General features: G+C 44.7%; 1 protein-coding gene and 1 long non-coding RNA gene across 2 annotated transcripts in view; one reads left to right on the top strand and one right to left on the bottom strand.

Annotated features, from left to right (window-relative positions):
- Positions 1-4,997: 4,997 nt before the first annotated feature.
- BCL7B (BAF chromatin remodeling complex subunit BCL7B) lies at positions 4,998-14,345 on the bottom strand. The gene is made up of 6 exons (XM_074264093.1): positions 14,127-14,345; positions 10,327-10,402; positions 9,323-9,419; positions 7,317-7,487; positions 6,447-6,526; positions 4,998-6,216 (listed from the first exon to the last, which is right to left on the bottom strand). Exons 1-6 carry the CDS (start codon positions 14,216-14,218, stop codon positions 6,124-6,126), a joined length of 609 nt encoding a protein of 202 aa, XP_074120194.1. The 5' UTR covers positions 14,219-14,345; the 3' UTR covers positions 4,998-6,123.
- Positions 12,874-21,453, top strand: part of LOC141540276 (uncharacterized) — a 30,320-nt gene continuing 21,740 nt past the window's right edge. The window contains exons 1-2 of the long non-coding RNA XR_012481511.1: positions 12,874-13,058; positions 17,204-17,346. This is a non-coding gene — a long non-coding RNA (uncharacterized LOC141540276). The remainder of the gene's footprint in view (positions 13,059-17,203; positions 17,347-21,453) is intronic.

Raw genomic sequence — 21,453 nt, 5'->3', positions numbered from 1 at the left:
TGATTGGATCTTGCTGGATATTTCCCAGTGGTGAGAGAACACGGTGAATAAAGTCAGAGTCCAAAAGGAGTGTATCCAGGTGGGAAAGAGGCTTGTGGATGGCCCTGTAGCCTATTTCAGGGCCTTGCCAAGAATGTCAAGGATGTAGTTTCATGGATGAGCAGGATCTGCCTTTGTTTTGCACAACCTCTCCTTGATTTGTCTTCAGCTGGCCACTACCATGTTCTAAACTCAGGGAAGCTGTCAGAACCAGCAGACATTCAGTTATCAGTGGGTCAGACTTGGAAATTATTCCAGATGAGTAAGAGTTGCTGGCGCCTGAGCTTTACTGGCAGAACATTCAAGACTTCACAGTCACCATAACACCAGGGTCATCAGCATGATGATGACTTACTTAAAAAAAAAATGGATTTTTCTATTCCACAGGCATTTATTATAAATCTTTACTTTGTGCAGAATAAAGGGAAGATAGTTTAAATAAAATTAACCCTAGAGTAATATTTACATTTTAATAGGGTAATACAGTAGTTAGTATAGTGGAAAAAGCTCTAAACAGGAAGGAAGAAAATAACTTGGTTTGGATCCTACCTTTGCCAAGTCCTTCAATTACAGCTACAGTTTTCTCATTTGTAAAATGAGACGAGTCAGGGAGCTGAGTTCAAATCCAGACTCAAACACTTGAACACTCACTAGCTTTGTGACCCTGGGCAAGTCATTTATCCCCAATTGACTTCCCTTTCTCTCCCCACTCAAAAAAAAATAATAATAACGGGTAGGGATTGGAAGGCATCCCAGACAGGGAAGAATGTGAATAAAAATTCAGATCTGGAAAAGCAAAAAGATAAACAGAAATCAAACAAGCAGATTACATGGCATGATATCAATGCAATGTAATTACAGAAGTATTTATTAAATGTCTGTTGTGTGCAAGGAACTATTGTGCAAAATACTATTCTAAGCATTAGGAATATAAAAGTTTTTGTCCTCAAAGAGAACCTTTAAAAGACAAGATTAAAATCATATGTGTATACATATGTAGTAGATATGTATATGATTATACATATTTGTGTGTATGGGCAAAAAAGATTTTTGATGGCTAAGTGGTACAGCGGATAGAGTACTGGGCCTGAAGTCAGAAGACTCTTTTTTTCCTAAATTCAATTTTGACCTCAGACACTTACTAGTTGTGTCATCCTAAGTAAGTCACTTAATTCTATCTGCCTTAGTTTATTCACCTGTCAAATGAGCTAGAAAGGAAGCAATACATCAGGATTTTTTCCAACCCCAAGTAGGTACACAAAGAGTTGGATACAATTGAATAAAAACAATAATTGTAAAGATTTCTGTTCTCCATAACTTTTCAACTATCACAGAATTAGGGCATTTTCTTTCTTTGTATAGTGCTGACACTGTAATAGCAAATGTTTATCTTGTGTTTGTTATTACTATGTGCCAAGCGCTTTATTTGATCCTCACAAGAATCTTGGGAGATATGTGCTATTTCCCCTATTTTGCAGATAAAAAAACTGGGGCAAACAGGGTAAGTGACTTGCCCAGAGTCACTAGGGTCAGGTTGATTTTAACTTAGGTCTTCCTAAATCCAGGGCTAGGCCTCCATCTGCTGTGCCTTTTAGATATCCTAAATGCTAAAAAAGCATTTGCTTTTGACTGTACCCAACTAGTACAACTTAGTATCCAATATGAACAAACAATTGTCAAAGAAATTAAAGTCATTTCTAGTCATAAGAAACAATGCCCTTAATCACTACTGATTAGAGAAATGCAAATTAAGCCAATTTTGAGGTACCACTTCACACCCCTCAGACTGGCTAAGATGACAGGAAAAAAATGATAAATGTTGGAGGGAACGTAGGAAAACTGGGGCACTAATACATTGTTGGTGGAGTTGTGAACTGATTTAACCATTCTGGAGAACAATTTGGAACTGCCCAAAGGGCTATTAAACTATGCATACTCTTTGATCCTTTAATGCTACTCCTGGGTCTATATCCCCAAGAGATCATAAAAGAGGGAAAAGTATCCCCATGTGCAATAATGTTTGTACCAGCCTTTTTTGATGTGGCAAGAAACTGGAAACTGAGTGGATGCCCATCAGTTATGGTTTATGAATGTAAGGGGATATTATTCTATAAAAAATGATCATCAGGATTTCAGAAAGGCCTGCAGAAACTTACAGGAACTGATGTTAAGTGAAGTGAGTAGAACCAAGAGAACATTGTGTACAGCAACAACAAAATAATGTCATGATCAACTCTGATGGACACAGCTCTTTTCAACAATGACTGATTCAAAGCAATTCCAATAGAATTGGGATGGAAAATGCCAATCACATCCAGAGAGAAAACTATGGAGACTGAATGTAGATCAAAGTATACTATTTTCAACTTTTTTTTGTTTTTAGTTTCCTTGGTTTCCCCCCTCTCTTGATCAGATTTTTCTTGCACAGCATGACAAATGTGGAAATACATTTAGAGGACATTGCACTTGTCTAATCTATATCAGATTGCTTGCTGTCTAGGAGAGGGAGGGGATGGAGAAAAATTTGGAATACAAAGTTTTGCAAATGTGAATGTTGAAAACTCTTTGCACGTAATTTTGAAAAATAAAAAGCTGTTTTTTAAAAAATCCCAAAACAACTTATCCAAAAATGTCTTGTGCCTATAAGTACTCGTCATTTATCAGAATTAGTATTACTTTTGAGGAATTTGGCTAGGGAATGTCTAATTTTATAAGTAATTTGTATTAATCCAATACACAGACTCCGCCATCCCACACCACAAGCATTCTTCTCTAGGGTTCCCTGGGGGAAGACCTTGTGTCTGTATGCCCAGGGATTCAGACATGCCCACTTAGTGTCATACAAAGTGAGAGCCTCAAAGATTTCTTTTCCTAACTGATCAATGGTGGTTCCTTCGTATCTTCTCTGAACTTCTCCTTCACCACTTTGCTTTTAAAAGAGATGGTGAAAACCAGGACAACTTTGGATAGTGCAGTGGAAAGAGGGTTGGATGAGTCTGGATGATTTGGAAACCCCAGCTTTGCTACTGATAGTGCCTATGTGACTGGGCAAATCCCTCTGGGCCTATTTACTCAATTGTCAAATGAATTGGAGAATGATAAACCACTACAGTGGTTTATCTCTGCCAAGAAAACCTCAAATGGATCACAGAATTAACTGAAAAACACAAGGATACATCAGCTACCCAGAGTATCCAAGTGCTTCCTTGCTTCCTAGACTAGTTCAAGATTCAGTATAGATCCAGCTCCCACCAAAGCTGCTTACTTCCTTTAGCATTTCCCTGACTTTATGGGATGTCCTAAGGCAAGGATTAATCCAGGGACTTTGTGAAGGTGGAGGTTGGTCCTTTACCTGCCTGGACTGCACTGTGGAAAGGCCTCAACATCATCTTTTCCACTTTGGGGTACAACTCTTTGAACCTGAAAGATGCTTAGAGCCAGGAGAGGGCTTATGCTGGGCAAATTCAACCACTTCTACCTCCCCTCAGATCCCAAGGGACAGAGCCTAGAGCCCTGGCAGAAACATGGGTCTGCTTCTCATCTGGCCCCCACAGCCTTCATGGAAGGGAGGAAGCACCGTGGAGAAGGGACCATCTTCTGTACCCCCTAAATGCCATGGACAGGTAGGTCAGCCCAAGAAGCCTTGGCAAGAACCTCTCCAAAAGCACAGGTCCCACTTCTAGCCCAACCTCCCCAAGGCCATGTTTGGGTAAATAACTTCCACCCAGATGCCAACTGGCAATGACTCCGGCAAGCACTGCGGCCCCAGCTCTTGGAGATCCAAAACAATTTCACTCCACCAAAATCCTTGGCATTGTCAATTAGTTCAGTAGCAAAAACTAATCGGATTTAATAAGAACATTAAAGATCCATCCAAAGGACGATGGGAGCCTTCTTTCTGACTTGCAAGTGAAATATTATATCCCTCATTAGAATGTGAGCTCCCTAGGAGGTGGGGTAGTCTCTTCCTCCCAAGCTTTCAGCAGGACAATTTGCACACGGCCAGCACTTAATAAATGCTTTCTCATTCTCCAGTATGTCTGTGACCTTTTTTTGGTCTTCAGAGCAATGGTCCAAGCTAGGCTTTCTAAAGTGTTACGAAGGTGGAGAAATGAGGCCTCCCAAAAGGGACAAACAGCCTCTTTGAAGGCAGAAATTCTCATTCTCTTCCCAAGAAAGATGGAAAATAGGAAAATGTTTATCAGAAAGAAGTAATTTGTTTTTAAATTGTGATATATTTACAATTATAAGGAACCAGATGGACTAGTGAAGCAGGTTGAGTGAGAAAAGACTATAGCCATAGAATCTAGGCTCAGTCATGTCTGAGAGGAGCCTCATGTGGCTCCAGAGCAGTCCCTCAGCCTCCACTTGGAGCCAAACAAAGGGGGTTGACTTAATTAAGTTATCTCTGAGGTCCCTTCTAGTTTTAAATTCTGTTTTCCTTAATCCTAATTGTGCTGGTTTAGCATAACTAAATAATAGCCTAACTCATCGGCTCCCCAGTGGGAAATCTTGAAAGGCTGACCAAAAAAAAGTCTTTGCAGTGAGATCCTTGTACCATCTACAGAAGCTTCCAGCGGAAATGGAATCCCCCCATTTATCTTGACTCCTCAGAGGCAGGGAAGCTGGGCTCCTCCCTGGTGTTCAGAGAGCCCAAGACCAAGAGATATGAATCCTTCTGGAATACCCTATCTGGTACTCTCTCACTCATGGAGTCTCCCAGCTGCCTCACTACTTGTGTGACCTCAGACTAGTCACTTAAATAGGGGGGTAAAAGTCAGTTTCCTAATTTTCCACCAGGGCAATTGTACTAGATGCCATCTGAGATCCCTTCCTTTCTTTTAATCTTTCAATTCTTTCAATCACCTTTTCAGGGAGTGCCAGAGCTTCAGGCCCTGATTAGCCAGCCTTCTGTCAGAGAAACGGAAAAAAACCAAAGCACTCACACAACAACAAAGTGTATTTCAAATAGTTTAATTTTAAAAATATTCTATTCAGTGCTAAAATATGTCTTCACTCATAGTCGCCCATTTCAATTTTCTTAAACTTTTTTTAAAACAAAAAATAATATCACAAAGTTCGATTCAACATGCAGATTTCAAAGAAAAGGAAACTTTCCAGAAAGTCTGAGCTGAAGAGGAATTGGGTTCGGTGTTCCCAGAACCTCACACTCTTGCTGGGACATAAGCTGTAGCAGCAGTGCTGACCCAGGACTGGGGACAGGAGCCACACCAGAAGGAAGGGAACAGCAGGAAAAGGGGGTGTGTGAGGGAAGGGGATTTAGAGGAAGAGAGGGAAAGGAAGAGGAGCAGCCGGGGGAGAGCTCAATGGGAGACAATTGAGGAAGAGGCACAGGGGCCCAGGCAAATGGAAATCCATGTGATCCACTTCCAAGCTCAATCAGGTGATAAAGAAGCCTCTCCTTTTCCCAGAAGCCTCCACTAGGCCATGGCACGCAATCCTGACCTCTCCTCTCCAATGCCGGCCCCAGCCCCACTCCTACCTGAGGCTGAAGGGCTCCACTCTTGCCCTTTCGGGGAGAGCTCGCCAGCTTACGGGCTTTGTCCACAGCCCCAACAAGGGTCACTAGGATCCCCTGAAGTGCTGTGTCTCTACAGGGCACTTAGCCCTCTCGGCACTGTACTCGCTGGCCTAGCAGGTCAGCCTGAGAAGCAGAGGCCACACAACTAGGGATGACGGCTGATGCGCCGGGCTTGGCTACAAAAAGGCAGGGGCAGGACCTGACACCCAAGAGGCATGAACTCCACTTGGAGGCCCCAGTGCCCGGTGCTTGCGGAACTCCTGGGGCCAACCACTTGCAGCTTGAGTCCCCTAAGGAAAGCAGAGGGGGAGAAGCAGCCCTCTTCCTAGGAGCAAGCAGACAGGTACCAGGGACACAAAGATGACGCCATACCCCACATCCTTCTGGCCACCTTCCCTCCTGAGGCCTTTCAGCCCCGGGGGCTGAGACATGCAGTCTCCGGACCCCAATGCTTGCCTTCACCCCAGCAACACAGCACAGCCAGGACCAGAATTCAATAAATAGAGACTAGGGGCCAAGCGGGCAGGGGTGCCAGGGCGTCGCTAGCTTTCTGACGCCGCCTGCAGCACAGCAGACTGCTCCACACAGAAACGCTTTAGTGGTGGGGCACCTGAATCCTCTTCGTCCTCTGCAGCCTAGGGAGAAGGCAGAATATCAGCCTGGGGCTCCTAGTCGCTGCTCAGCTTTCAGGGGCCTCAGCCATGCCTTCCAGCACACAGCCCACTCTCCAGTCCTTGCTGGCCATCAGGCACCTCCTTCGCAATCTTGCTTCACCCCACCTTCAGCGTGGCCATTCCCCAGACCAAAAAGCAACCATCTTTTCAAGGATTTCTTGGGCACTAGAAAATCCCCTGACTTTCCTTACCTGTGTCTCCAGTGGGACGGGTTCTTCCTTGGTGAGGGTGGGAGGTTCATCAGCTACTTCAGAAGCAGGCAGGGATGGTTCTGAACAGGGAACAAGGAGACCCTAACCAAAGGCCCTTGATGAGGAAGCTGACCTCTCCAAATCAGGGCCCTTTCCAATTCATCCTTCAATATTCCCCTTCAAGGACCTTGGGCTCCAGGCACACAGAATTACTTGCTATTTTCAAATGCAAATGATAGTTTCTGATTTCTACACCAAGGCCCCAGGACCTTCCCTGTCTGACACATTCTACCCTTCAGGCAGCATGGCACAATGGACAGGGCACAAGACCTGGAGTCAGGAAGAGTTTTTTAAATTTTGTCTCAGAGACTACCTGTGGGATCTCGGACAAGGGCCTCGGTGCTCTAATTCTATAGTCCGGTGGTCCCCTATAGGCTCTGCCTGTGGCCATTCCTTCCAATCCTTCAAGAAATATTCCCTGTTCCCCTCTCCTCATCCAGAAAGGTTGCCTTTGTTCCCAGACACAGCACTTGCTACTTGTCATTTCATTTTCATATTGACATTCACATTCAAATCTGTCAGCATTAATTGTAACATGACAGCAAATCCACTACATGCTGAGATAAATGCCCCCCATGTTCACTGTTCCCATCTGTTATCAATAGCCGGACAACTTTCAAGTGGGAATTAAAGCATTAGCCAGGCAGCCCATCCAAAGTGACCTGTCAATACCAGTTCCCCAACCCGTCCTCAGTTATTCTTCCCAATGCATGCTGGGTAATTGAAAGCTTCTACTCTTTGGGCTTTGGTCAAAAAAAGCAACATAGTGACACCTTCTGCATTGGTATCCCTCAAAGACACAGCACTTACCCTCAAGGATCTCCTGGCCTAATGTGGGTGGTTGGGAATCATCTGTTCGGAAATCTGAGGTGTGCGCTGGGCTCAGTGACTCACTTTGCTGGGGGCTGGGGCTCGAGTTGGTGCTGCTGTCCACCTTGAGCTGATAGACATCAGACATGGAGCTCTGATTGCTGTTCTCATCTGAAAGCCAAGTACAATCAAGGAAGGAACTTAAGGGAAAGGCAGGTGGCTGCAGAGTAGGCATGTAGGAGTAGCTCTGAGTTAGGCCAAAGGTTTGGCTCCTCTCTGGACACTAGAGGGGGCCCCTGGGGCATGAACTTTCCTGGGTATCAACTGCACCTCGAAGCCCTGCAGAGTGTTATCAGGTCTGTCTTTTTACTAATTCAAACATGTCTTATTTTAGTGCCAGGGTAGAATCAAGATGGATTTCTAATCTTTATATCTGTAAGCTATTTCTGTTTCAGGAGGAAGATCACTGTCACAAAGACAAGATCCATTCCATCCTCCCTCCTGGCTGTGGCTCTTCTATTTTTATAAAATATTATCCAAGCACTTGGGTAGACTTCACAGAAAGCAGAAGCCAATCTCCCACCTCTGGCAGAAATGGTCTCCAAGGTATCAGAGTGATGAAGTTTTTCCTCTCAGCTTTAATACTACCAGTGACAAGGATCTCAGTATCTCACTACAGAAAAGGCCACGTTTTTATAAAGTTCTTCCTTAAGGAGTAAAAGGATCTACACTCAGTATTTTGGTAAATTAGATACAACCACTGGAGAGGAAAAAAGGTTTCTGACTACAAGATTTCCTCCAGTCAAATGAAAAAGGCCTCATTCTCAAAGCCATTTTTAACTTGAATTTTATGGTAATCACCAAACAAAAAACGAACTTTCCCAAGCCCCAAGTACAAAAGTTTGTACAATTATTAAAAAAAGAAAGATGGAAGCTACAGTCTGTGGCGCACATATTCTAGGAAAAGAACAGTCTTTCCCAAAAGTAAGGAAGCTTCCCTTATGGCCTACTTAAAAATACACAAAAGGGATACAATCTCTACAGTGGGATTAACAAAGATTTTCTGTCTAATTACCAGTTATTGACTATTTTAAGTAAATCAGGTATGAACTCCTAACTTTAGATTCACAATCTAATGTTTTTGTTAAACTATATTTGCAATATGTGGGGCCTAAGATGAACTTAGATGAAACGGAAATAATTAGTAGGGGTAGCAGGTGTAGTGTTATTAACATATGCTCTCGGGTGAAAGTAGGTTTGATAGGATTTATGTGGTGGGTAAACTTGTACACCCTCTAACTTGATTAGGTCTTCAATTCCAGAGTGAGATCCTGCTAATGTATCAATTTAACTTTTGAGTACCTAAGAGAAGCTTGGGGTGGTAGGCTTTCAATGGTCAAATCAGTCAATAATCATTTATGAGGATTCACTATGGGCGGGCATTGTGATAAAGACTGGGCTTTCAAAGAAAGGAAAAACCAGCTCTAGTGCTCAAGGAGGAGCAAGTAAATAACTGGGTCATCCAGCAGAAAGTAGGAGAGCAGACTGAAGTTCAGCTGAAAAGGGAAGGGTCTCCAGCTAAAGATGGAATTTGAGTCATCTCAAAAAAGAATAAAGGAGCTCTTCCACGTTCATATGGAGCGAAAAATTATTCTATCTCTTCTCTATATCCACCCCTCAACCAAACATGCTCAGGTCCTTTAGCTATTGCTGAATCACACTGACTGATGGACAGCATCAAATCTATGAGGGAGACGAGAGGATGCATTGAGCATATAAAGTCAATCACCAAACAGACTGTTATTAGCCATTCTTGTCTTTCTCCCATTTCCCCCACTAAACAGTTCCTGTATGGTCAGGACCAGAATTCTGCCCTCTGGGCACAAGAGCAAGTGCATGCATCAAGAAGCAGCAATGACTCTGGCCACTCTGTACTTAAAAGCTAAGAATAGAAGATAGGTCCTGCAGTAAAAAACAAACAAACAAACAAACAAACTAGAACTTACCTTGGAATTCCAGAAGGAGAGAAGAGTTGGCAGAGGCGTCAGAAGGAAAACCATTAGGTTCTCGGGCTGCTGAATTATTTGATTTTGATTTCTCCTTCTGGGAAAAGAAACACCCAGGGGTCATCAGGCAGAAACTTGACTGTGAGTTTCACCAAGTCTGTTGCTGTCACCTGAGAGAATGCTTGGGGCACCAACAAAGGGACATGAGCATTTTTGGAGGAGGGCCTGAGTGAAGGATGACAGCAGCAGAAGAGAATGTACATGTCTTCTACTCACCCTGCTCTATCTTTCCAATTCTACCTTTGAGCTCTCTCCTCAGTCAAAAATCAGTCAGTCAATAATCATTCATTAATTAAGTATCTACCATGTGCCAGGAGCCATTTACTAAGTACCAAGGATACAAGGAAATAAAATACAGTGTCTGCTCTCAGGAAGTTCACATCATTTTTTTTTAAATTAATTTTATAATTATAATTTTTTTTGACAGTACATATGCATGGGTAATTTTTTTTTTTTTTTTACATTATCCCTTGTATTCACTTCTTTTTCAAAATTTCCCCTCCCTCCCTCTATTCCCTTGAAGTTCACAATCTAATGAGTGAGATAGATGCAAACAAGCTAGAAGTGAGAGATAACCAGAAATTTCTTCTACTTAGCCCAGGCAGAGAAGTGAAGCTAAGCAAGACTGTCTCTGGCTTCAGGAAAAAAGGAGGTGACTTTTCCCCAGCAACAGCACCTGGAATCTAGCCAAAGGAAGAATGGCCAAGGGGCCCAGCAGGGGGTACAGGCCCCAGAGCCCCAATTTTATAAGATTAAAGGCTACTTATGGGGGAGATCAATAGGAAAAAATGTCTTCACTTCCAGGTTCTGGTCAACAACCTTCATTGACTAGAACAGTAGCCCACCCCAAACCCTTCCATATTACTACTGGTCAGGATAAGGAATAATCTCAACACAGAAACAAGGAGGCAGGAAAATTGAACTGTGGTTGTAAATTCACTCACCTCTTTGCTGTCGGCTACTGGCACCCATTTAAATATCCTAAGGGATGTGTCACCCACAGTTACCCACTTCTTCTCCCTAAAAGGAAAGCACTGGTTAGAGATGACCAAGGAGACCAAAAGGAGCATGAGCTTATAGAATTCCCTCCTTCTCTTCTTAGAGCTTCTTACCAGGGAACACCTCTGCTAGGAATGCTCTTTAAAACAAAGACTGCTTGGAAGTCACCTCCTCTTGGGAGAGTTTTAAGTCTAACTACATATGGCCACATTTCCAACATTAGGCTGTTTGCACTGAAATATAACTTGTACAAAGTCTTTTCTTCTCCTCCTAGAAGGCAGCAAGAAACACCTTTCTAGACTCAACCACCTCAAGGCCAGAACTGGAAGAGATGGGACACATTTCCCCCAGGAAAGCAAGATGTTAATTCGCATTTTCTTATGCAGTTGCTAATAGAAAACAACACAAAAATCTGCTCCAGGGACATAATTTCCTTTTCCACCAATGTACAGTTTGTATTCTTATAATTAGATTACAAAAAACAGGACCGACCTTTCCATTTCCTCTCCTTCCCCCTCCTATCACAGGAAGGGGTCTCTAGGCAGAATGAGTGCTAAGTACCTGGAAACAAGTAATGAACCAGCTTTATCACAAGAAAACACTTCTGACAGCAAGCTAGTGAAATGACAGGAGGGAAGGAAGGGATGGTGAATCCCAAACCTGCCCCCTAAAGTGCTTTATGAAATAGCTGGCTCTGTGATCAGTAATGTCACCTCAATTTATCATCTATTCCATAAAATGAAGAAAATTCTTGAACTCTCTCTACAGATGATTAACAGAGAGAGATGGGGGGGGTTGTAGTGGGAAAAAAAGAATTGGTAAACCACAAAAGTGTTCTCTGCAGGTGTTATAATAACGGCTAATTTAAATAAAGGGAATTGGGGCAGGCAGTCACTCTGAAAAGGATCTGGGGGTATGAGAAGACAGGTTTCATATGAATCAGCACTGCAATGTTGACCAAGAGCCGATGTGATGTGGGGGAGTGGGAGGGACACTGTGAGACCGTTTCCAGGAACAGGGTGTGCTGCTCTCTCCCCAGATTCACATGGAGCCACAGGCTAAGGGTGCTGGTCAGCTGGACAGCATCCAGAGCAGAACCATCACAGGACAGAGGAGCTAGGGATTTTTAGCAAAGAGAAGTCTGCAAGGAAATGACATCAGCCTCCAAGAATCTGAAGGACTATCCAGAGGATGAGATACTAAAAACAAAGGGTAGAACCTGCACATTTAAGCTTGACTTCAGGGAAATCTAGGATCAATTAGGGCAGTGCAGGATTGAATGAGCTGTGGTAACTGGGAAGGCAGATGGGGGCCCCACAGTGCACGAACACAGCTGGGAGTCAAGAGAGACCAGAACTCTAATAAGACCTCAGACACATTTATTTAGTGGCTTTTCTCAGCTATAGAATGGGAATGATAAAAGCATTGACTTCCCAGGGCTATAATCGGGACAAAATAAAATTAAATAACATTTGTAAAGCACCTAGCACAATGCCTGGCACATAGTAGGCACTGTGTAAATGCCTGGTCCCTTCTCTGAGAAGTCTTGGAGCAGAGGCCGCACAATCACTTATTGTGGAGAGTTTTGAACACCGGTTGGGCTAGATGCAGCTCTATAGTCAAGTGCTACTTTTGAGTCAGGAAGACTTGGATTCAAATCCTGCCTCTGACACTTACAATCTCAGCCTTGGCTACATCCCTTCTCCAAGTTAAGTCATCTATAAAATTAGAAGTGAAAACTAGATCACCTCTTAAGATCCCTTCCACTGAGATTCTATAATCCTCTAAATTCAACTCAAATTTTGAAAAAGTTTTTCAGTTAATCGCCCAATTCTTACTATGGTTCCTAAGGTCATGGCCTTTTCAGTATGAAATTAAGACTGCTATTTTGAAATTTTCAATTTATAACTTCTTGATATCAAAGACTTCAAAGCTACACAGACATCTCAATAGTTCATTCTTTAAAAGGAAAAAAGCGGTAGGGAAGGGAACCTACCTTCAGAAGGTAGGGGAACAATGAAATGAAATACCTGTCCAGGATCATTCATTAAGTCCTTAATTAGATCAGGAAAATAATCACGTCTCAGGTTCTCTAATCAGATCAAGATAAGTCAAAAGGAGACTCCCTAGTAGCTCCAAACATCAGTATCCTGAACTATTATTTAGTATACAAGTTAGGTGATAGCTTTTGCTAACCTGTTACTTCCCTCAACTTCACAACGAGAGCTACTTCAGAAACAGAAATAAACAAACAAAAAAACCCTTAATTCTAAGTAGTAAGAAGGAAATTTAAAACTCTGAGATCTCTCATGAGGAACAAGTAAGAGACTGATTATTCTCAGAAATCTTCCCCCACATACACAAAGAACAGGGTTCTACAGATGTTGACTTCACAAAAGGGAGGGGGAGCAAGGAAGTGTCTGGGATGAGATGCATGGCAAGTACCAGGAAGCACAGTAGAATGTGCAGCACATTGGCTTAGAATGCCGGGACAATATGTTTGGAGCTCAGACTCAGAAGGAACTTTCCAGGTCAGCTAACCCAATCCCTTACTGGGTTTTACTGAAACCCAGACATTTCCTTCGTTTGGCCAAAGTCGAGAGCTCCACGGTAGCAAAGCCAGAATTTGAATCAGAATCCAGCTCCCTCTTTCCACAATTCCACACTGTTTAACTGGGTAAGTCATAAGCTGAGCCTCAGCTTGAGCATTTTTAAAATGAAAAGGCCAAAAAGTGACATTTCTTACTAAAGCAGGGCCCATCCAGTGCAACTCTTTCAGCGGGTAGCGCCAAAAGAAAGTTCTTTTGTATATTACTTATCTCACTGGCTACAGCCTTCCAAGGAAAAGTTACTTCGTATAAATTTCGCATTTAAGTTTCTACTTAAGACTTTGCTCTCTCCAAAAGAATGTAAACTTCACGGCAGGTTTGTTTTTGGGGGGGAGGGGTCTTTTTATTGCTTAACATTAAGTAGCGGGCTGTACGGCTTTATTTAAAGCCTTGCTAGAAAATCATCTGTCAACAAAAATTAAGCCGAGCCACACTAGCCCTGGGGATAAACCCCAGCTCTCAAGGAAGTTAGTCCAAAGGAAACACTTGCACAAAATAATACAAAGTAATTTCGGGGAGAGACTACTTGCTAGATGGGGGGAGGGTGATTAGGAAGACTCGTGATTCAAAAAGGTGGCGCATTCAAGTTGGCCAAGCTACGGAGACAGAATGAAGACTAAAAGGAGCGCTGACGTGTCTGACTTGACAGGGGCTGAAAGCCGCCCCCAGCACGGGAGATACCCCGAGGGCCAAAACGGGCAGCGGCAGGGAGAGGGGGGAGAACCTCGGGCCACAGCCCTTGAAGGGAGGGCCGCGGGGGTTCGGAGTCCGGGAGAGAGGACCGGGCGCGCATTTTTTGGAGCCTCAGCTGCATGCACCTGCTTCTCACGCAATCCCGATCGGAATAATCACCGGCTCCGAAGGGGCGGACCCAGCATCACGTGCGAGGGCGGCTCCGGAGGCCGGCGGCGCGCTGATTGGCTGAGGCCGGCGCGTCCTTTTCTTCGGCGCAGGCGCAACAGCAGATGGCTCCGCCTTCCTCCCCTTTCCCCCCGCCCCCCGCCCCCGGCGCCGGCCGGCTGGCTCCCACCCTTCAGCCCGCCCCGCTCCCGCTCCCGCTCCCGCTCCGCCGTGGCCCCGTGCCCTGCCCCCTCACCCGACACACTTCATCCCCCCTCCCCCCCGCACCTTCTCACCATTTCCGCACTTTTTCGATGGCCGCCATCACCTTTTTGATGTCGTCTTTGGCCCGGCTGCGGGTCTCAGCTCGGACGGACCGACCCGACATGGCGGCGGCGGGAGCGGCGGAGGCCGGGGCTCTGCTCCCAGGACACGGAGAAGCGCGCGCCGCACGCGCCGCCACCGCTTGCCCGCCGCTGCCGCCGCCTCAGCCGCGTCACCGGCACCGCCCCCGCCCTCGCCCTCGCCCTCGCCCTCCCCGCCTCCCTCTGCCTCTGCCTCCGCCTCCGCGCCCTCCTCCTGCGCGCGCCCCGCGGGGCTCGCGCTCAGCCCAGCGCGCCTGCGCGGCCCTCCCGGGAAACCCCACCCCCCACCTGCTCCCCCCAGGTCCTGGCCTGGAAGCCGGGAGCCGGGAGGGGCCAAGGGAAAAGGGAGAGGGAGGGGCGTGGGCATGTGCACGTGCCGGGCGGCTGGCACGTGTCTCTGAGGGGGCGGGGAAAGAGGCACGAGGACCCTCCTGCTGGGAGCCTGCCGTGGCCACCTCCGGAGTTTCTTTGGCTCTCCCGCCCTCCCCTGAGCCCGATACCCGGGGTGGGGGGAAGTCTTGACCTTGTTCTGGCTGCCTGGAAGGAGCATCCGTCTCCCAAAAGAGTCAATGCTCCAAACCCTCCCTGAGGTGCTGGAGCCAAGGGTTCCAAGCCTTGGAGCCCCTCAGAGTCACGCTTTTTGTAAAAATGCGAGGAACACATGCGATAGAGAAGGAAACTGATTCTACTGAAATATACATCCAAATGATATTTACAAGTTCTCAGGGCTCCCCCAGAAGCCGGGCTGCCCAGGGGCTAGAACCCCCGGAGGAGCTCTCCAAGCTCATACCCGGAGCCCATTCCTTTGGACGTAGCTTTCCAAGTCCTTTATCCGGGAACGAACTGCCTCTGTCCCTTCCCCGGTCCAGCCTGCCCGAGCTCTCCTCGCCCGAGGCATCAGCGGAAGAAGGGATATGTATTTGTAACTTAAGAGATAAATATAAAATATAATTACATACTTTAAAGATTGTGCATTTGTTTAATGGCCTCCTGCTTTCCCTGCTTCCAATCACTTTTCGCACTGCCTACAAATTCGTATTCAGTTCAAAAAACTACAAACCCACAGTCTACAGAATGACACGCAAAGCATGTTATACACAGGTATTGTAATAATGTAGCCAGGTCTCCTTCCTGTCTCTAACAGACCAGCCGGGTGATCCGTGCGATCTCTGTGCCCTCGGAGGAAAGTCCGCTCTAAATCATAAAGAGATTACCAATGGGGGGCAGCCAGATGGCTCAGTGCCTAGAGCGTGGCCCTGAAGTCGGGAGGACCAGAATTCAAATTCATACTCAGACATTCACTCAGAGTGACCCTGAGCAAGTCACTTCCCCTTGTTGCTTTCTAAAAGAAATTACCATGTTGCATTGGGAGGACGTTTCCACACCTGGAGTGCTCCTAAAACTAAATTTCAGCTAAGTTGACAAATTGCTTTGATGGACAATGCTACCCTGCTGTAATATAGCTATAGGAAAAAACTGACAAAAACTACTCTTAACAATGGGCCCTTGCAAGTATTCACCTCCTTTTACGTATGACCTAACTGGAAAGTTGTGATTTAACACAAGGTCAGATAAATAGCAGACCTGAAATTCCAACCAAGTCAAGCATTCTTTTTCCTGTAGCAGGCAGCAGGCAACCTTCATGTGCTAGCACCTATTGGGTGTCAGATGCTGTGTTAAAGGGTGGGAGACAAAGAAAGGGAAAAACAAGAATCCAAACTGGCTTTGTCCTTTAAGGATCTCCTGGATTAATGGAGAGAAACACATGAAATACATATGAATAGGATAAATTGGGTGAACTTTCAGAGGGAAAGAAATGAGATTAAAGAGGACTAGGAAAAGCTCACTTTTGTGATTCTATCATTTTTTTTTTTTAATTTGTCATTTACTTTTTTATTGTTTTGGGTTTTTTTTTTTAGTTATACATGATTATTAACTTTTTAAGAATACATTTCTTTATGAATCATATTGAGGGAGAAAAATTAGAACAAAAGGGCAAAAAAGAGAGAGAGGAAAAAAAAACAGAAAAGAAAAGTAAACATAGCATGTGTTGATTTACTTGCAGTCTCTGGATGCAGATGGTGTTTTCTATCCAAACTTTATAAGGATTGCTTTGGATCACTGAACCACCATAACTGATCAACACACAATCTTTTTTTTTTTTCTTTTAATTTTAATAGTTTTTATTTACCAGATCTCTTAATGGGTAATTTTATAACATTGACAATTGCCAAACCTTTTCTTCTAATTTTTCCCCTCCTTCCCCACCCCCCCCCCCCCAAGATGGCAGGTTTACCAATACATGTTAAATATTCAACACACAATCTTGCTGTGTGTGTGCAATGTATTTCTGGTTCTGCTTGTTTCGCTCAGCATCAGTTCCTGTAAATATTTCCAGACCTTTCTAAAATCAGCTTGTTCATCATGTTATAGGATAATAATATTCCATAATTTATTCAGCAATTCCCCTATTTATAGGCATCTAGTCATTTTCCTATTCTTTGCTGTAGTTCTATCATTTTTTAAGTCCTATTTGAATCTCTGTGGATCCTATTTGGGGGTTTTCTTTGCAAAGATGCTGGAATGATTTACCATTTCTTTCTCCAGAGTCCCCACAACTGAGGCAAACTATTTGAACACAGATTCTCCTGACTCTCCAAGGTCGGGGCTCTCTCCAATGTGCTAGGGACCTACTCCTGTCTTTTATTTATTTTTTTTTTTGTTTACCCACCCTTTAACAGAATGTTAGTGTAGAGTAGGTACTTTCTAAATGCTTTGACTAATTGACATCTCCCATTCAACCACATCATTCATTCAACAATCACTTTAAAGTGCTTTGTGTGCTAGGGGCTGAGAAAACACAATTTACCTAAGACATCCCTGCCCTCTCTAAGCTGCTTCTTGTCTTTTGTTTTCCCCATTATGAGATGATATCTTGATTCCCATTTGAATTGGACTGAAGAAAAGTACAGTTGCACAAAGTTAGCAGCCCACACTTTCTTCTCCAGAGACATCAAAGTCCTGGGTCCAGGCAAAAGCCAAGATGACCCAAGATGGCCCCGGACGTGGTGGATGAGCTTGGGCTCCTCAATGATGGAGACAACTGTCCCCATCCTCTCATTGTGCTGGGAGAAGCCTTCTCATGCTTGGGGTAAGTATCCCCCTCACTCACCTATGGCTGTGAGGCCTGTCACAAGGTTTACCATCTTTACGCTGATGATTCTCAGATCTCCCTCTCCTGCCCCAGTTTTTCTACTGGCCTCCAATCTTGAATATCCGACTGCCTTCAAAAACCTTAAATTCAACATATCCAAAACTCCTGACTTTTCCAAAACCCTGCATGTTTCCTATCTCCTTCCCTATTCAAGGGTATCCTCCTCCTCCTCCCAGACCCTTAGGCTCCAGAGCTTGGGTTCCTCCTGGATGCCTCCCTGTCTCTAACTCTCAAACAACTGCTGAGGCCTGTCATTGTCACTTCTGTTCAGTCTAATAGGCATAAAATGTATTTTTCCCAGGAGGGAAATCAAACACAGGTGTCTTAAGGAAAGAGTAGGATACACTAAAAATAAAGGACAATATGAGGTCCAAGAAATCTTGGAGGGTGGGAGGTAGAAGGGAGAATTGGAAATGGTTTTTTTAATAGCAGGGGACATTTGTATAAGGACTTAAGGAAAAGGTAGTTCAGCAGTCCAAACCAAGGTCTAATCTTTCTTGAAAAAGGGCTGCCTGTTCTACACACACACCCTCTTGCTGGCTGACACCTCTGGCCGGCTCTGTTTCCAGAACACTCCATATCTGGAATTGAATCTGTGCTTTAAGCTCCCAGCCCCCTGCTGTAGCTCAGGAGTCATCCTTTGGCCGTTACCCAGCACCTCCCTGCCTATGACATCAGAGGCAGGAAGCAAATCGAATGTTTGAATGAAGCCTGTATAACCTGTGGACCCATTTCTGTTTCCTTGCTGCTGGGGAAGATGTATCCTAGGCTGCCCAGGTGTGGAAGCTGTGCTGGTGTAGGTGTGATGCACTCTGGAAATTGTTAGCTCCCTAGCCCTGGGGGCTTGGGTGGGTGGGGAAGGAGGGGAGGTCTGCAAGCTGCCTGGAAGGAAGGAATAAATCCCAGCGGTTTCTGTGTTATGATGGAATAGAGGGATTTGGAATCAGGATCTTTATTCAAATCCCAGTTTTATCATTAGCTGTGATCTTAGTCAATAAATCAACAAGCATTTATTAAGACCTCATTGGGCTAGGAATACAAAATAACATAATACAATATACAAATAATACAAATAACAGCTAGCATTTACAGAGAGCCCACTGAGTACTTATCTGACCTCACAACCACCTTAGGAGGCAGGGATATTGGGTCAGTGGCCTGTAAGGTCCCTTCCAGCTTCAGAGTTGTAATCTCTTGTCACTTCCTACCTCTTGACTCTGCTCTGTAAAATGAGGGAGGGCCTCACTGGCCACTAAGATCCCTTCCAGATGTAACCCTCCCATGCTTTCTGATCTCATAGAGCGGTGACTACATAGGCCAAGACCAAGGCCAAGGTGACAAGACTCTGAAATCCTATCCTCCTCCTACTGTGACCCTTGTGCCTGATCAGCCTCCTGGTGATTTTGTTGTCCCCACCTCCTTACAAATTTTCCCCTTCACAAGCCCAGCACCCTTGTAGTGAGCTAAATAAAGACCTATTTCTTTAGCCTTAATGGAGGGGGCATTGCTTCTGTGAAAGCCTTGAGGTTTCAGTAGCTGGGGGAGCAAAAAGCAAAGGGAAAAGGAAGATGTTCTAGGCTGAGGAAAGAGCTTGAGCAAATGCATGGAGGCAGGAGAGCTCAAATTGTGAGGACAAGTGATAAGAGAGCAAAGGGAGGAAAGATAAGAGGAAGCAGGAAAGACCACATGACTATACTTTGAAAGATTAGGGATCTTAGTGGGCACCAAAGCATTCCTGCTTGGGTTCTGAGCAATGACTCAACCAGCTCTATGAGTAAGAATGATGATTCTAACATGGGTATAAAGGTGGGATTAGAGAGGAAGTGGGAAAACCTGGCAGGTATTCTGGAAGGACCTCTGGGATTCTGGCTGTCCTAGGCCTCCTTCCTCCCCTACCTATTTCCTGGAGCCTTCTATATTTGGGATCTTCCGGCACAGAGAGACTTCCAGTTCCAGACTGATTGCCAATGACCTCGGGGGAGTGGGAAAGCAAGTAGAACTGTTTGAAAAAGACCCCTTCACTCACTCCAAAACCCTCCCCTTCTTAGAGTTGAGTCAATTGGCATGAAGGATTGATGCACGAATCCCAGACCATCATGGACTGTCTGGCTTTGGAGTCCAAAAGATCTGAATTCAAATATGGCCTCAGCCTCTTTCTAGCTGTGTGACTCCAATGGGCCTCAGTTTCATTATCTGTAAAGTGGAGATAATAATAGATTTATTTCCCAGAGAGGATCAAATGGGATGATATTTGTAAAGGTAGAAAGCTCCCCATGAATATGGCCCAAGGCCCATTGGAATGGGATTCTTTTCTCCTTGGTAGATAGCAATGCCCTCCCTGCCCCTACTTGAGAGTTGAGTGAGGAAGAGAGCATCCTTCCTCTTCATGCTCAGGAGATTCTTTGAGTTTCTTCTGGACTGTTGGCTCTGGGAGTCACTTGGATATTTTTAGGTTTTGGATGTTTCTTTTTGGATTCTGTCAACCATGTTGCTGAAGACAAGGCTCTGGAAACAAGACACCATAAGAGTGTCTCCATCATGTCCCCATCCTCAGCTTGCTACACTAAAGACTTGAGGCAATTTCCCTTGGCTCTAGAACTCTCCAGATTGAGTTAGCTTACTCCCAGGAGGAGCACTCCTTCAATCTGTGTTGTCTGGTTGGTTGGCTGTTGTCCTTCGTTCTCGAAGAGGACCAAAATGACATCACTGTGTTAGAGTGGAGCTGCAGTGTGTCTGTAGCCGATCAGAGCAAAAGGAGCTCAGAATGCTCTGCCCCAGGTCAGACACGAAGAGTCCGTGTTAATGGTTGAGGTGGTTTCTCTAATTTTGCACATCTCACATTTCTTTTAGGCTAATTCAGTTCTTTGCTCCTCGAGCACAGCGCCTTCTCTGATGAGGACACGCCATGCTGGGCAGTCCTGTGCCAGTGTCTCCCATGTCATACAATTGATTCTAAAGTTCTTGAGAGACCTTGAGAGCGTCCTTGTATCACTTTTTCTGTTCGCCGGTCGAGTGCTTGCCTTGTGTGAAGGTCGGCAGGGTCACTGTGCTAAACTCATTGTTGTGTGCCCGTGAAACATACCAGGGCCATGCCAGGAAACAGAATCACTTCCATTTGAATTGTCTTAGGAAGATGACCTGGCAGGATAAGGTACCAGACACTAAGTCCTTTCTCAAACTAATCTGTCAAGCATTCCAACTCTACTGCAGAGAGCACAACTCCACTGAGCCGGCCATTTTGTTCGAATGCCAAATTATTGTCTGATATTTTTTCTTCTGCATATAACTTCCCTAGTTTCTGATTGTTTTTTGTTTTGTTTTGCTGTTCTCCTTTGATAAACGGATTTCCTTGAGAATTACTATGGGTGTTCAATGTGGAGCTGATGGGAAAGGGGTTAAGCCTTGGTTATAAAGTTTGGGATCCTCTCTCTTCCATGAATGAAATAATGATCAGGTATTAACTTGAAGACCACATACAGTTTCTGTACTTTAATACTTTAAGGGAGCAGCCTGGTACCCCCTCTCTCTGAGAGACCAGAGGGGACAACTTTATGATTCTTATCTCTTGCTTTCAGGAATTAAAATGTCCTTTAAATAATGGCAAACATTATGTGGCCCTCACTGGGGCTAAGCAATCCTTCTACACCTCACTTATTAACTTACTGTCTCACTTTTCCATAGCAGTTCTTTCAAACCTTTTAATCCTTTCTCAAACTTTCCATGGCTTCCCCTCTTCTTATCCTTTCAATTAAAAATCTTATGTCACATTTTACAGGGAGGGGAAGGAAAATGAGGTCATTTGCTTCGGTTTCCCACTTCTTCCTCACATCACTTCTCTGCCTTGTGCATTTATCTCCTTTATCTTTGTCTCAAATGAAGATGTGACCTCACTCCTTGCCAAGGCTGGCTATTTGCTATCCCATCTCCAGCAATAGATTAATTCTTCTGTCACCACTATTTCACTTATTGTCAATCTCTCCTTGTCTACTGGCTTCTCTACTGCCCATAAACATGCCCACATCTTACCTAGCCTCAAAAAACCTT

The sequence above is a fragment of the Sminthopsis crassicaudata genome, chromosome 4, assembly GCF_048593235.1.
Source record: "Sminthopsis crassicaudata isolate SCR6 chromosome 4, ASM4859323v1, whole genome shotgun sequence".
Lineage (NCBI taxonomy): Eukaryota > Metazoa > Chordata > Mammalia > Dasyuromorphia > Dasyuridae > Sminthopsis > Sminthopsis crassicaudata.
The sequence above is the reverse complement of the archived record's forward strand: the minus strand, read 5'-3'. Positions and strand labels throughout refer to the sequence as shown.